Below are 13,111 nucleotides of genomic sequence, written 5' to 3' on the forward strand. Positions count from 1 at the left end.
AAGCTTCTTACTGCGGGAGGGCGGGGAGAGAAAATCAGGGCCGCGCCGCGCACGCATGGCCGAAATCACGCATGCGCGGCACTTTTGCGCATGTGCTACGCATGTGCGATTTCGGCCGCGCGATGCGCGGGGCAGTTGCCCTGCCGGTCCCCAGCCTCAGAAAGGTTGGGGACCACTGCTCCAGAGGAATTGATCCCTGTAGCCTTGGAGATAAATTGTAATTACAGACAATCTCCAGGCCCCAGCTGGAAGTTGAGAACCTGGTCTACAAGACTACAACCCCCTCCCCCCCCCGCTGGCTCCACCCTCAAACTTGCAGGAAATTACCAGTCCTGAGTTAGCAGTCATTCCACTGAATTATTTAATTTCTATCAAAATCAAAAAGTCTTATAACAGGGTGGCCAGGCCCCCCTCGGCTAACTGGTAGGGAATTCACCAGCTCCAGGCTGGGAAACTTGGAAATTTGGGGACGGGGCCTGGGGAGGACAAGGACCTAAGCGGGGTGCGATGCCACTTTCTCCAGGGGAGGGAAGAGCGCGAATGTGGAAAACAGTCCGGTGTTTCCCGCCTCATCCTGCCAGCCCCTCCCCCACACCCGTTGCCAGTTGGCTTTCGTCACGTGACACAACGGCCGCATCCAGGCGGCGCAACCGCCGACCGGCGGCCAAAGGCTTCTGCGCAGGCGGCGAACGCCGCGGGGCCCCAGGCTCGCTCGCGGGAGGGGCGTGGCTTAGTCGCCATAGGGCGGTTGCGATAGAGGAGGCGGGGCTTGCTGGCCGGTCGCTTGGCATTGGCGCGTGAGGGGACAGGTGCGCAGGGCAGGTACGGCTCAGGTACGGCTGAAGCCCCCTTTCCTCCTCTCTCCACCAGGCTGCTTCAGCTGGGCGGGCGGGGCAGGGGGTGTAGGGGCTGCAGGCCTCGTGTGTCCTCGTCCCCACCCCGCCCGTTGAGGCTGGACAGGGGGAGGGGGGAAGACACCGGCATGAACACCTCTGTTGGCTCTCCCGCAGTGTTGAGTAGATCAAGATGGGGGGCCGCGTTTGCCTACTGCAGGCGAAGAGAGCCGGAGTCCAGCAGCACCTGAAAGACCAACAGCAGGTGCGGCAGGGGAGGGGCTTTCTTGAGCCAGGGCTCACTTCAGGTATCACAATAAAACCAGAGTCCAGTAGCACCTTTAAGACTGACAAAGATTTATTCAGGGCGTGAGCTTTCGAGTGCAAGTGTTGCTTGCACTCGAAAGCTCACACCCTGAATAAATCTTTGTCGGTCATAAAGGTGCTACTGGACTTTGGTTTTATTGTGCGACTTCAGACCAACACGGCTACCCATTTGAATCTGTTCTCCAGGTATCAGCAAGGATGGGAGCCTATCTGCCCTTATATCTTACGTCAGCCGCTTGCATCCGAAATCACTCCGCACTCCGAGGCATAAGGACAGGGGGGCTCACATCCCAGCTGGATCTGCAGAAGTGAGCTGGGACTTCCCAAAACTACCTGCCGCAATTTTTTTTAGTCTTTAAGATGGTCCTTGACTCTTGCTCTTTTCTCATGCCTCAAGGGGGGGGGGTGCTTTGCCACCTTCCCATGCGTTCTCCTGGAAAGCTCTTACCTAAATGCCATTTTAGCTCCGTGTTTTATTTATTGTATATATGCATTTCAAGTCGTTTTTGTTTGGTTCTAGAGATGGTTAAGAGCCTCTTGTGGCGCAAGGTGGTAAGGCAGCAGACATGCAGTCTGAAAGCTCTGCCCATGAAGCTGGGAGTTCAATCCCAGCAGCCGGCTCAAGGTTGACTCAGCCTTTCATCCTTCCCAAGTTGGTAGAATGAGTACCCAGCTTGCTGGTGGGTAAACGGTAATGACTGGGGAAGACACTGGCAAACCACCCCGTATTGAGTCTGCCATGAAAACGCTAGAGGGTGTCACCCCAAGGGTCGGACATGACCCGGTGCTTGCACAGGGGATACCTTTACCTTTAGAGATGGTTAAGCTTCCCCCCCCCCTCCATTTACTGTGCATTTTTTAAAATCTGTCAGCTGCTTTGGTGACCCTGACTTGGATGACTCAGGCTAGCCCTGTCTGGTAAGAACTTGGCTGCTAGGCAGTATCATTCCTGGTGAGTCCTTGGATGGGAGACCATCAAGGAAGTCCATGGTTGCTACCCAGAGGCAGGCAATGGCCGACCTGTGTTTGTTTCTTGCCTTGAAAACCCTGCAGGGTTGACGTAAGCCAGCAGTTACTTGATGGCACTTTACACACCACTTTGGTTTTGACTTGGTTTTATTTATTGGAATGATGGTTTGGTACTAATGCTGTTTAATACATGGGTAGTATTGCTGTTTAGTAATGCTGTTTAATACATGTTTGGTTTTTTTTTGTAAGCTGGCTTGGTTGCTCTGATGAGGGGCAAATAGGCAGGATCTAAGTTTGGTCAATGACAAATACTGTGCGGGTTAAAGAGCTGGTGTCTGTGTGAGAGAGCCATTTCTGGCTGTTTCTCTATCCACCATTGGTCACAGTGTCATGCTGATGTCTTTTTCCCCTTCTCTATGGAAGACAACAGACCTCTGTTCTGTCCAGAGGTTCTATGATGCTGGGCATTTTTTGCTTGTCGAGTGTGTTTCTCTTTCATCCTCGCTTGCTTGCTTGCTCCAGTAACCTTTCCAGTTCTGAGCAATCTGCAGTTATTTAGTTTAATAAGTTCTGTCACCTGACTGGGTCTTCCTGGAGATCAGTGCCTCATGCTTTCAAGCTGTGAGTCAATATCAGGGGTAGTCAAACTGCGGCCCTCCAGATGTCCATGGACTACAATTCCCAGGAGCCCCTGCCAGCGTTCGCTGGCAGGGGCTCCTGGGAATTGTAGTTCATGGACATCTGGAGGGCCGCAGTTTGACTACCCCTGGGCAATATCCTATGTAGTCTTGAAGCCAATGATTTCCGAGAGAGATGAATCCTTAGCTCTACTGTGTATTAGACCTTTCCTTGTGGACTCCACGTGTTGAGAAACCCCAGATTGAGCCTGCCCAAGAAATTCTGCTTGGTTTTGTGATTTTTCATTCTTCCCTAAATATCTCAGCCCTTTCGTATACAGTGAAATCCTGAGCAGAGGTACACCCTTCTAGGCCCTCCCAGTCAGGTCTGCAGGAAAACAGAACACCTGTGAGCCAGCAAGCATTTCTTGCATTTCATTCCTGCGCTGGTCAGTCTGACTGCTCTGTGGCTTTGTTTTCATGTACAGATTGAGACGGGCCGGGGCGAGAGGGTAGTGTGGCTGTTATTCCATCCAGAATCAGTCACAATATTTAGCTGCTATCCATTTTTACTGTGAAAGAAATGGTCCGCAGCCAACTTCTTGCTGCTGTACAGCATGCATTGGTGAATTGGCATTGTGCTCAGGAAAAAGTCAACCTCAGGCTTTGAAACACATCCCAGTCTTGGGTTAGACATCCACTTTGAGCTGGCGCTTCGGAGTACAGTGAACTCTGCTGAGAACAGAGCTTGAGCCCAGTGTCCCTGGGTCTTAGTGGTGCCACTGGACTCAAAGTTTGTACTGTTGCTTCAGGCCAACAGAGCTAACCACCTGAACCAATCTGCTGAGGACAGATTCTGCAAAGTGGGTTTATTACCACTCTAGAGGGATGTTGGATAGACTAGGAAGGAATTGTCAAATGGCTTTTGCTTATGACACTGTAGGATTCCCTTTTTTAAAATATGGGTGCTCAGTCACAGATCCATTGACCTTAAGAGGCTTAGCTTTTCCTGTACATGAAGATCATATCACAGTGGACACTGATAATATTGTGTGGTGTAGCAATTAAGAGTGGCGGCTTCTAATCTGGCAAATTGGGTTTGATTTCCCGCTCCTCCTCCACATGCACCAGCTGGGTGATCTTGGACTCATCACAGCCTTGATAGAGCTGTTCTGACCGAGCAGTAATATCAGGTCCTTCTCAGCTTCACTTACCTCACAGAGTGTCTGTTGTGGGGAGAGGAAAGGGAAGGCAATTGTAAGCCGTTTTGATTCCTCCTGGTAGATAAAAGCAGCATATAAAAACCAACTCTTAGGGCATTTCCGCAGATCACTAAAAATAGTGTTACGCCAGCTGAATGGCATAGTGCTAAATATTATTGCGCCTCCCGGCCATTTCTCATCTCCTTGCTGTCTCACTGTGGTCTGCCGCCTTTTCGAGCTTCTTACCCTCCAAAAGTGCTGCCAGAAATGGTGGAAGAGAGCAATGTAATTAATCTGCGACTTTGGGTGCGAACGGGCGCTTCGGACACCAAAATATCCAACCCTATCAGGGTTATTTTTATGGGGGGGAAAAGATGATGGCTTTTATACCCCATTTTTCACTACCCGAAGGAGTCTCAAAGTGGCTTGCATCGCCTTCCCTTCCTCTCCCCACAACAGACACCCTGGGAGGTAGGTGGGGTTGAGAGAGTGCTGAGAACTGTGATTGGCCCAAGGTCACCCAGCTGGCTGCAGGCAGAGGAGGAGTGGGGACTCGATCTCCATCCTCCAGATTAGAAGCCGCTACTCTTAACCATATCACACTGGGCAGGGTACACATGAAGTAAATAATCTTTTTATTTGCCAATCCTTGCTGCCTCTTATGCCTTTTGACTTTACAGATGCGTACCTTGTGTGCTGATCAAAGCTGTCTGCAGGGATGAATTGGAATGGCTGTTGCAGATTCCTGGTGTTCTGTACACTGATTTTCCCAAGGACGGAGAGTTTTTTGCCGAAACAACAGCGAGTATTACTTGTATCGTTTGATGGCTTTAGATGGGATTATATCTTTAAATTCCCAACTCCCAGTTTCCACGAGGTAATCAAGTGTGGCATTCATGTTGAACAGGTCACAAACGTGTTCATTACCAAGACTTTTCCTAACCATTACACGATGGTGACGGGTCTTTATGCAGAGAACCACGGTATAGTTGCCAATGAGATGTACGATCCAGTTTTGAATGAAACTTTCTCCATGAACCACATGACAATCTATAACTCAAAGTTCTGGGAACACGCTTTTCCAGTATGGGTCAGTAATCAGATCCAGGGACATAGAAGTGGAGCTGCAATGTGGCCGGGAACTGATGTCAAGATACATGGGGCCTTTCCCACGCACTACCTGCCTTACAATAAATCTGTTTCGTTTCAAGAACGTGTTGCCAAGCTTATTGAATGGTTCACAGCAGAAGATCCCATAAACCTCGGACTGCTGTATTGGGAACAGCCAGATGAGATGGGACACATTTTGGGGCCAGATAACCCTCGCATGGAGTCGGTCATTACAGAGATTGATGATCTGCTGAGCCATCTTGTGCGGGAGCTGAAGAGAGCAGACTTGTGGGACACTTTGAATGTCATTATCACAAGCGACCATGGAATGGCACAGTTGTCAACAGACAGGATCATAGAACTTGACCAGTATGTGGACAGTGACTTGTATACAATGATTGACCATTCGCCTGATGTAGCAATTTTGCCAGCAGAAGGTAAGAAAGATTTGGATTTTGTTAGAAGGGAGAATTTAGCATTGACACCCATTTACATTTAAAAGCTTGAGGATTAGAGGGCCTGTCAATTGCTACCTTGTTCAAGATTAGAAGACGAGATTCTTTTAAAGCTTGTTTTTCAGATTACAGGAAAACACTTATGGCAATCTTCCATAAACGGCATTTAACTAGAAAAAAACCAAGGGTGCTGGTTATCTTTAGGTTGTCCCAAAGAGTTTATTAAAAAAAACAAAAACATATCCCTCTTTCTCTCTTTGGATTCAAGGCAGCTAAAAATATAGCAACAAGGTGCAAGGTGCAAGAAAAACCAGAATGTATGCAGGGTATCAAGGTGAAAACAAAAGTTAAAACAAACGCTTAGATCAGCATTTTTCAACCTTTTGGCCAAGGAGGGAGCCCCTGAAATAATTACTTAGGCTTCAAGGAGCCCTGGAAGTGATGTCGGCCGGCCATGCCGCCCTGCCATCCACCTCAGAAATGACATGCCACAGGAAGTGACATCACCACACTGAGAACTGAGGGAGGGAGAGACGGGAGGTAATTGAAGGCAGTGGTAGGCATGCAGGCTCTGCTCCCTCCCAGGTCCAGAAACCACGAGACAACTCACATTCGGGAGGGGGAGGAAAGGAAGCAGCCAGTTCCCTGGCTTGTGGCCAAGTCCATTAAGCTAGGAGGGAAAAGGCCACAGACCCCCGGTGGTGTTCCCGCAGACCCCTGGGTGTCCTCGGACCCGATTGGGAATCCCTGGCATATATTAAAAACAAACATTAAAAAAACACAGCCAAATCTGCCTAAGCAGTTGTTTTGGGGGGTTGACATCAAGTCACAGCTGACGTATGGCAACCTTGTGGGCTTTCCAAGGCAAAAGATATTTAAAGCTGGTTTGCCATGGCCTGCCTCTGTATCCCAACTCTGGCTTTCCTTGGTGGTCTCCCATCCAAATATTAACCATGGCTGACCATGCTTAGCATCTGAGATCTGACAAGATCAGGCTGGTCCCACCCAGTAGTAATTGGGAGATGGGCTGCTGCCGCACAGCCACACAGCTACTCTCTTCCTCCCTGTAAATTGTATGACTGAACCTCACTTCTTCATGAGATGTTAGAGATGTGGAACACTGTGCAGGTAAATACTTTGTGGTCATGGGTTCCCACAGTCAAAGGGTTCCAATCCATGTACCTGTCCTCCCGTTTGCAGTGTTTACGTACTAGCAGTAAATCAGCTAGAGGGAAGCTATAATGGCACTCAAGAGCTGAACAGAGTCCTGTGTACAGTCAACACATAAAATATTTTGTGGGTCTGCTAAAAGCCCAAATTGTGGTAAGTAGTCATGCCATGAAATGCCCTTTTCCCACTGCACTTTCCTTAGCAGTTGAAAAGCACTGTGTAGCTGCAATGCTGTTTAAAGACAAGGTGCTTCACTCCCACTGCCTCTGAATAGCTTCACTGAGAAGAGATTGTAGACAGTTAGGCTCAAAGGTGTCCATGTTCCCTTCTTAAACAGGGCATGTTGTCAGACCCACATAGCTAACTAATAAGCAACATAATGTGGTTCTAAGCAAAGGCTTTTCAGTGTATTAATTCTGTTATGAAGTTATGCTGAATTGCAACAGAGCAAAGTTCAAGTCCAGGGGCACCTTTAAGACCAGAAAAGTTTTACTCAAGATATAAGCTTTCATGTGCACGCACACTTCTTCAGATATATTGAAATGGAAGTTACCAGTCCATACATAAAGGTAGACGGTGAGCAACAAATTAAAACGGTTAACTTGAGAGAGCGATCCGGAGGGACGGACCATAACCAATGGGATGAAATTAATTCAAAATAAATTCCATCTAAACATCAGGAAGAAGTTCCTGACAGTGGTTTCTCAGTGGAACAGGCTTCCTCGGGAGGTGGTGGGTTCTCCATCTTTGGAGATTTTTAAACAGAGGCAGGATAGCCATCTGACGGAGAGGCTGATTCTGTGAAGGTTCAAGGGGGTGGCATGTTAGAGTGGATGAGCGATAGGGATGTGAGTGTTCTGCATAGTTAGACTAGATGACCCATGAGGTCCCTTCCAACTCTATGATTCTATGATCTGTAGAGGGAGAAATTTGTCAGGATTTGGTAATTAAACCTTTCCTTTTTTTAAATTTATCTGAAGGCAAACTTGATGACATATACAATGCTTTGGTCAAAGCTCATCCCAACATGACTGTCTATAAAAAGGAGGACATTCCAAGTAGGCTGCACTACAGACACAGCAGTAGAATCCAGCCAATCTTAGCGGTGGCTGATGAAGGATGGGAGATCTTGCAAAACAAATCTGACCTCTTTGAATGTGAGTACTGTTTCATACCTTATGGACTGCCGGAAATAATCTAACAAGAGCCAGTGTGATCCAGTGTTATGTCTGATTTTTTTTTGGAGAAGCTAAAATTCCTTTTGCCCAATCAGCCTTGCTAGTTGGCTCTAAGTAACCTCTTGTATTGCAAGGAAAAGAACTACTCCATCATGCTGGGTGCAGAAAGGTACTCTAGAAAAGATGGTAAATGTGAATGTAGCCACAACTGTTTTCAAAATACTCCTTCTGTTGAGACATAAAATAAGTATTCTTCCTTTGGGTATGCATTGATAATCTGCCAACCGCTCAGGGAGCGGTATAAATAAAACAGTAAGGCTAAGGGAGGTGGGCTGAGTCCAGGGTAGGAAACAGGGGCCAACGATTGGCCCCTTGGCCCTGGACTGACAAGAATTCCAGCCAGTCGGGTAAGGGGCCAGTCGTGCCTTCTGATTGGGCCCTCACCAGGACAGACCAGAGTTCCATCCAAAGCGCCTCCCAACCCGCCCACCCAGCCCAGCCAGGGGCAATCTGGAGACATTGCTGCCAGTCTGTTCCTAACCTTTTCCCCTCAAGGCTGTCCTAACTGTCATGTCTAACTGTAAATTGCCTCAGAACCCTGACAGAGATGGCAGGAGGCTGGTGGTTGCGCTCCCTCTCCCTCCTTTCAGGCCTGCTGGGAAGGAGCCTCTGACAGCCCCGAGGGAGGCATTTCTGAGAGCAATGCACGGGAGCCTCAGGGCATGGGGGTGGACATTCTTTTTTGGGGGGGATTTCTTTCTGCTAAATGGCTGACAGAGGCCACAGAAAAGACCCATCTCACTTAAAATACTGCTCTTGTGGTGCAAGATCGAAAAACGTGGCAACAGTTGACCCATAGGATTGCCAGGAGTCAGACACAATTGAACAGCTAACATCATTACTAGGGGGAGGGGAGGTGCCGGCGCACCAGTCAGCTTGTGCACACAGGCGCAGAGCTCTGCACCTGCATGCGCTGACACCAGCGCTGCCCCTTCTCCCCCACGCCATGGGGCTTCCTGATTTGGGCTGGAATGGCCGCTTCGGCAGCTGAAGCGCCCAACCCAATCATTACTGGATTATATGAATTGTCTTTATCATTCCAGGTACCCAACTCCTCAAGCCCTGTATGTTGTGTCTGACTCCAGCTGTGCAAACATTCTTGACCCAGTCCCGAAAGCCACATACCTCAGATTTATCCCCCAGAATAACATCTGAAGAGTCGGTCATTCTCTTGACACAGGAACGTGAATAGTAATTGTAGACTTCTCTTCTTTTTCCAGTTGGCAACCATGGATATGACAACACCTTGCCGGACATGCACCCTATCTTCTTGGCCCATGGGCCAGCCTTTAGAAAGAACTTCAGCAAGCAAGCTATGAACTCCACGGACTTATATCCACTGTTGTGCCACCTGTTGGGGCTTGATCCACTGCCTAGCAATGGTTCCCTCGACAATGTGAAAGATCTCCTTGTTAGCACAGCCTCAAAAGAGCCTCGGGATATAAGTCGGCAAGAGTCGTATGCCAGTTTCTTTGGTGTTTTACTTGGCAGCATACTTGTCATTGGTTTTCTTATAGTGTTCATCAAACATTTAACCCGCAGCCAGGTCTCGGCTACATGGGTTCAACACACCGAAATAACTCAGCCACTACTACAAAGTTAACTTGTTTTTGAGACAAGGATTGCCTTTATATTCTTAGTTAAGAGCTTTTCCAGAGGCAGTTTAAGTGGAAATCCACAAGAATCTGTAGATGGCCTGATCAGGTTCTGGAAGTATGTTTATGAATTGGGAGCTCTTTAACAAAGACTGTTTTGAAGTGTTAAGCCTTTTAAGGAGAACTGCTAGCCGCTAATTATTGATCTGACACTTTTGTGCCATTCTGAACTACTAGAAATTTTGAGAACAAAATCGTTGTCTTAAATGCACTTTCTGGAATTCGTCTATCTCCGTTGTATCAAATCACTGTCTTGGACAGAATCATGGCTAATATTGTTTTGCAGATTTAAAAAATGAAGTGTGCCCTGGTAGTTGTTAATATATAAACTTACTGAAACAGCTTGACCTGATACTAAGCCAAGTGTGGTAGTGGTTGTACAAGATGCAGACTTTTAATAGGATTTCAGTGAAAATTAAGGGAAGCTTAAACTGTAGAAGATGTGTAAAAAAAACATGTTTGGTATAAGATTAATTGTATTTTAGTTTAAAATAATTGTGTTCATGGTTTATCAGTAGTTGACTTGGCAGTAAGACAACTTGGCACATAAAATTACTATGGAATAATAGACTTTACAGGAATATCCTAAGCCGAGCTGCATGGATTTTAGTTGACTTAGAAGATGCAACCCTAGAAAGCACTGTAATATCTGGCCTTGGTTTAAGTAATGGAAAGATTGGTGAACTTAAGACTTCTTAAGCTCATGCATGGATCATTTGCTTAAGAACTGTACAGATCAGATCAGGGGTAGTCAAACTGCGGCCCTCCAGATGTCCATGGACTCCAATTCCCAGAAGCCAGCTTCCATTGTGTGTCTCAGGTTTTCTGGTGTAACGGGCAGGTTCAGCTATAGCTTGGACTATACCAGTTACTTATTTTGTATCAAATGTACCTGTTGGCATCCCCCCCCCCCACAAACACAGACACAATAAAAGCAGTTAACCTTGCCACCCTGTGGTGTGTATTAAACCAACTCTTCCAAACTTCTAAATGAACAGAATTTTCCTAAATTAACTTCCATACACATAAAAAATTCACTTTAGTGTAATGCAACATTTTGAAGGGCAAGAAGGCTCAAAAACAAAATGTGATTATACATAAATCACATAGCAATATATCTGAATGCAAGCTTTGATGGCTGATGTCAAGGCACGTTTGTAGGATCCTTACATGTCTTCTCTGTTACAAGTATATGCCTTTTGGGTTTTCCCATTAGTTCAATGGATAATTTATTTCTCAGCATTGTATAATGAGACTTCTGGAGGTATCACCAGCAGAAAAAGAACATCAGATGTTCAACTATAATCTGCTAAAGGCAAGAGAAGAAACTTGGCTCCACAAGTTTGTGAGCAAAAAACCCCGGAGGTCTCCGCTGCTGTCCCTGCCATCTCCCCAGCAGTTCCTTCCAAACTTGGGGGAGTTTATTCTCAGCTTCCTTCATGGAACCCGCCCACTGTCCCTCCTTTCCCCCCTCCATGCTGTGGCCTCCCATCCCAGGCTGGGTTGGATGGGACCATGGGATAGATGCATGGCAGCGTCTTCCACCGCTGGTCTTAATTTGCATCTATAATCTTGAATTATCGGATTTTCTCCTTGCTGCTTAAGTGAGTGTGGAGCACTTTACAAAATGTTCCCCTGCCTTTCTTGATGTAAAAAGATCAAGGGTGTGCCTGTGAAGAACCAGAACCAGTTACATAAAAAATATGAGTAGCTAAAATGCCTAGTGTTGTCTCTTCTAATTAAAGTGAATCTTTGAAAACAAAGATTTCTTTTTAATTAGAAGCGAACCAACACAAATTTGTGTTGTTTTTTTAACAGTTAAGACAAGCATAGGCTACAATATGCTAGCATCATTTGATTTGACTTCCATAGATTTAACTCATTTATAAAGGTACATGCAGACTAAATGCTGAAGCAATAGAAACCCAAAGCTGTGGCAGCTCTTAATACAACTTGCAGCTCATACAGGGCACTACTAGCTCCTTGTTTTTCTGGAACAATTACCCAAGGCTGATTGAATAATAGATGTTTATAGAAGTAATCCTTTTTCAGGTCTTGGAATCAGTTACTGAAGAGAACTGTCATCACTGATGCATACCTGCAGGTTGCAAGCCACAAATTAGATTCTGGTGGTAGAGCTTTGGACTCAGAAGTAGCTTGCCTCCAGGCTCTCTTGACCTTTTCAGCCAAGCTACAATGAAGACCTTTTATCCAGCAATTGTATCATGGAGTAGAACTCAAATCCACACATTGGTATATACTTTCCCAGTGACTCTGGGTCATCCACTATTTCTCAGCATAAGCTACATTGCAGTGCTAATTGTAAGACTGACATGGAATGGAGAGGAAGAAGAAGAGTTGGTTCTTATATGCCGCTTTTCTCTACCCAAAGGAGGTTCAAAGCTGCTTACAGTCTCCTTCCCTTTCCTCTCCCCACAACAGACACCCTGTGAGGTGGGTGAGGCTGAGAGATCCCTGATTTCACGGCTCGGTCAGAACAGCTTTATCAGTGCCGTGGCGAGCCCAAGGTCACCCAGCTGGCTGCATGTGGGGGAGTGCAGAATCGAACCCAGCATACCAGATTAGAAGTCCACACTCCTGACCACTACAGCAAACTGGCTCTCAAAAAAGAAAGGACAGTGTCACCTTGGGTTTCCATGTGTGCAATTATATTCTTGGTAGTACCACACCAAACTAAATCCAGCCACCCACATAACCAGTGATCTGGGGAAACTAGCATAGACTGCCCTATGTACATAGGGCAGAGTTTCTCAATTTACATCACCCCTTCCCTTGGTGTGCTGGGAAGAGTTTAAAACATAGTCTGCTCTCTTAAACAGGAAAACTTAATTTCCCACAAGTTATTAAACTAGAGCACAAGATAAAGAGAAATGAATCTCAGCAGCACACAGACCACTTGTGTTTTCAAGGACAGTGTTCTAATCGGATAATCTGGCACATCAAATGACACTGCCCTGTCAAGAGGCACTTCTTGTACCCATTTGTAACTTGGGATCATGCACCAGAACTGTCTTGGCCTCAGTCCAGTCTATTGCCTCTTGCCCCTTTGCAGTTTAGCTAAGTATTAGGCTACAGGAGAAGCCAAGGTAATCCAATCAGCTTCACCAGAGAATGAGAGTTTGAACCTGCATCCAATAAACTAACATTTTTAAAAATACAGAATGTCCTTCTCTTTAATACTTGCTCACTTATGTGCCTTTACCGGGGCATAAGGAGACAAGTTATAGTGACCATGTGTCACGAAAACAGCAGGATGGTATGGACTTTTTGGGCGCTACTCAAACAAGAGCTATTGCATGCTCAATCAATGACTATCCCAGAAAGAAGAAAACACTGCAGGAGCTCTAAGAAGCCTTTTTGGATGAACAGAGAACTTCAAGAGGAACTAAGAAAGAAAAGGAAAATGTTCAGGAAATGGAGGGAAGGACAGAGCTCTAAAGAAGAGTACCTACAGGTTACTAGGCACTGTAGATCAATCATCAGAAAGGCCAAAGCTGAGACTGAGCTAAGATTG

General features: G+C 46.5%; 1 protein-coding gene across 4 annotated transcripts; it reads left to right on the forward strand.

The window, feature by feature from the left end:
* The first annotated feature begins 663 nt into the window (after positions 1-663).
* On the forward strand, positions 664-10,523 carry ENPP5 (ectonucleotide pyrophosphatase/phosphodiesterase family member 5). 4 transcript variants are annotated; one of them, XM_077317243.1, is made up of 4 exons: positions 664-809; positions 4,629-5,495; positions 7,664-7,840; positions 9,142-10,523. In XM_077317243.1, the coding sequence occupies exons 2-4, from the start codon at positions 4,667-4,669 to the stop codon at positions 9,522-9,524; spliced, it is 1,389 nt and encodes a 462-aa protein (XP_077173358.1). In that variant the 5' UTR covers positions 664-809; positions 4,629-4,666; the 3' UTR covers positions 9,525-10,523. The 4 variants fall into 4 exon arrangements, with proteins under 4 accessions (XP_077173358.1, XP_077173350.1, XP_077173351.1 ...); XM_077317235.1 differs by having other exon boundaries at positions 687-833; XM_077317236.1 differs by having other exon boundaries at positions 704-822.
* The last annotated feature ends 2,588 nt before the right edge of the window (positions 10,524-13,111 follow it).

The sequence above is a fragment of the Paroedura picta genome, chromosome 1 (genome assembly GCF_049243985.1).
Source record: "Paroedura picta isolate Pp20150507F chromosome 1, Ppicta_v3.0, whole genome shotgun sequence".
Lineage (NCBI taxonomy): Eukaryota > Metazoa > Chordata > Lepidosauria > Squamata > Gekkonidae > Paroedura > Paroedura picta.

What these genes read in the sequence shown, in the direction of transcription:
- ENPP5 (XM_077317243.1), top strand. Translation starts at nt 4,667, where the DNA reads ATGAATTGGAATGGCTGTTGCAGATTCCTGGTGTTCTGTACACTGATT. An exon ending in AGCAATTTTGCCAGCAGAAG is followed by an intron (nt 5,496 to 7,663) that starts GTAAGAAAGATT and finishes ATTTATCTGAAG; the next exon opens with GCAAACTTGATGACATATAC. An exon ending in CAAATCTGACCTCTTTGAAT is followed by an intron (nt 7,841 to 9,141) that starts GTGAGTACTGTT and finishes TTCTTTTTCCAG; the next exon opens with TTGGCAACCATGGATATGAC.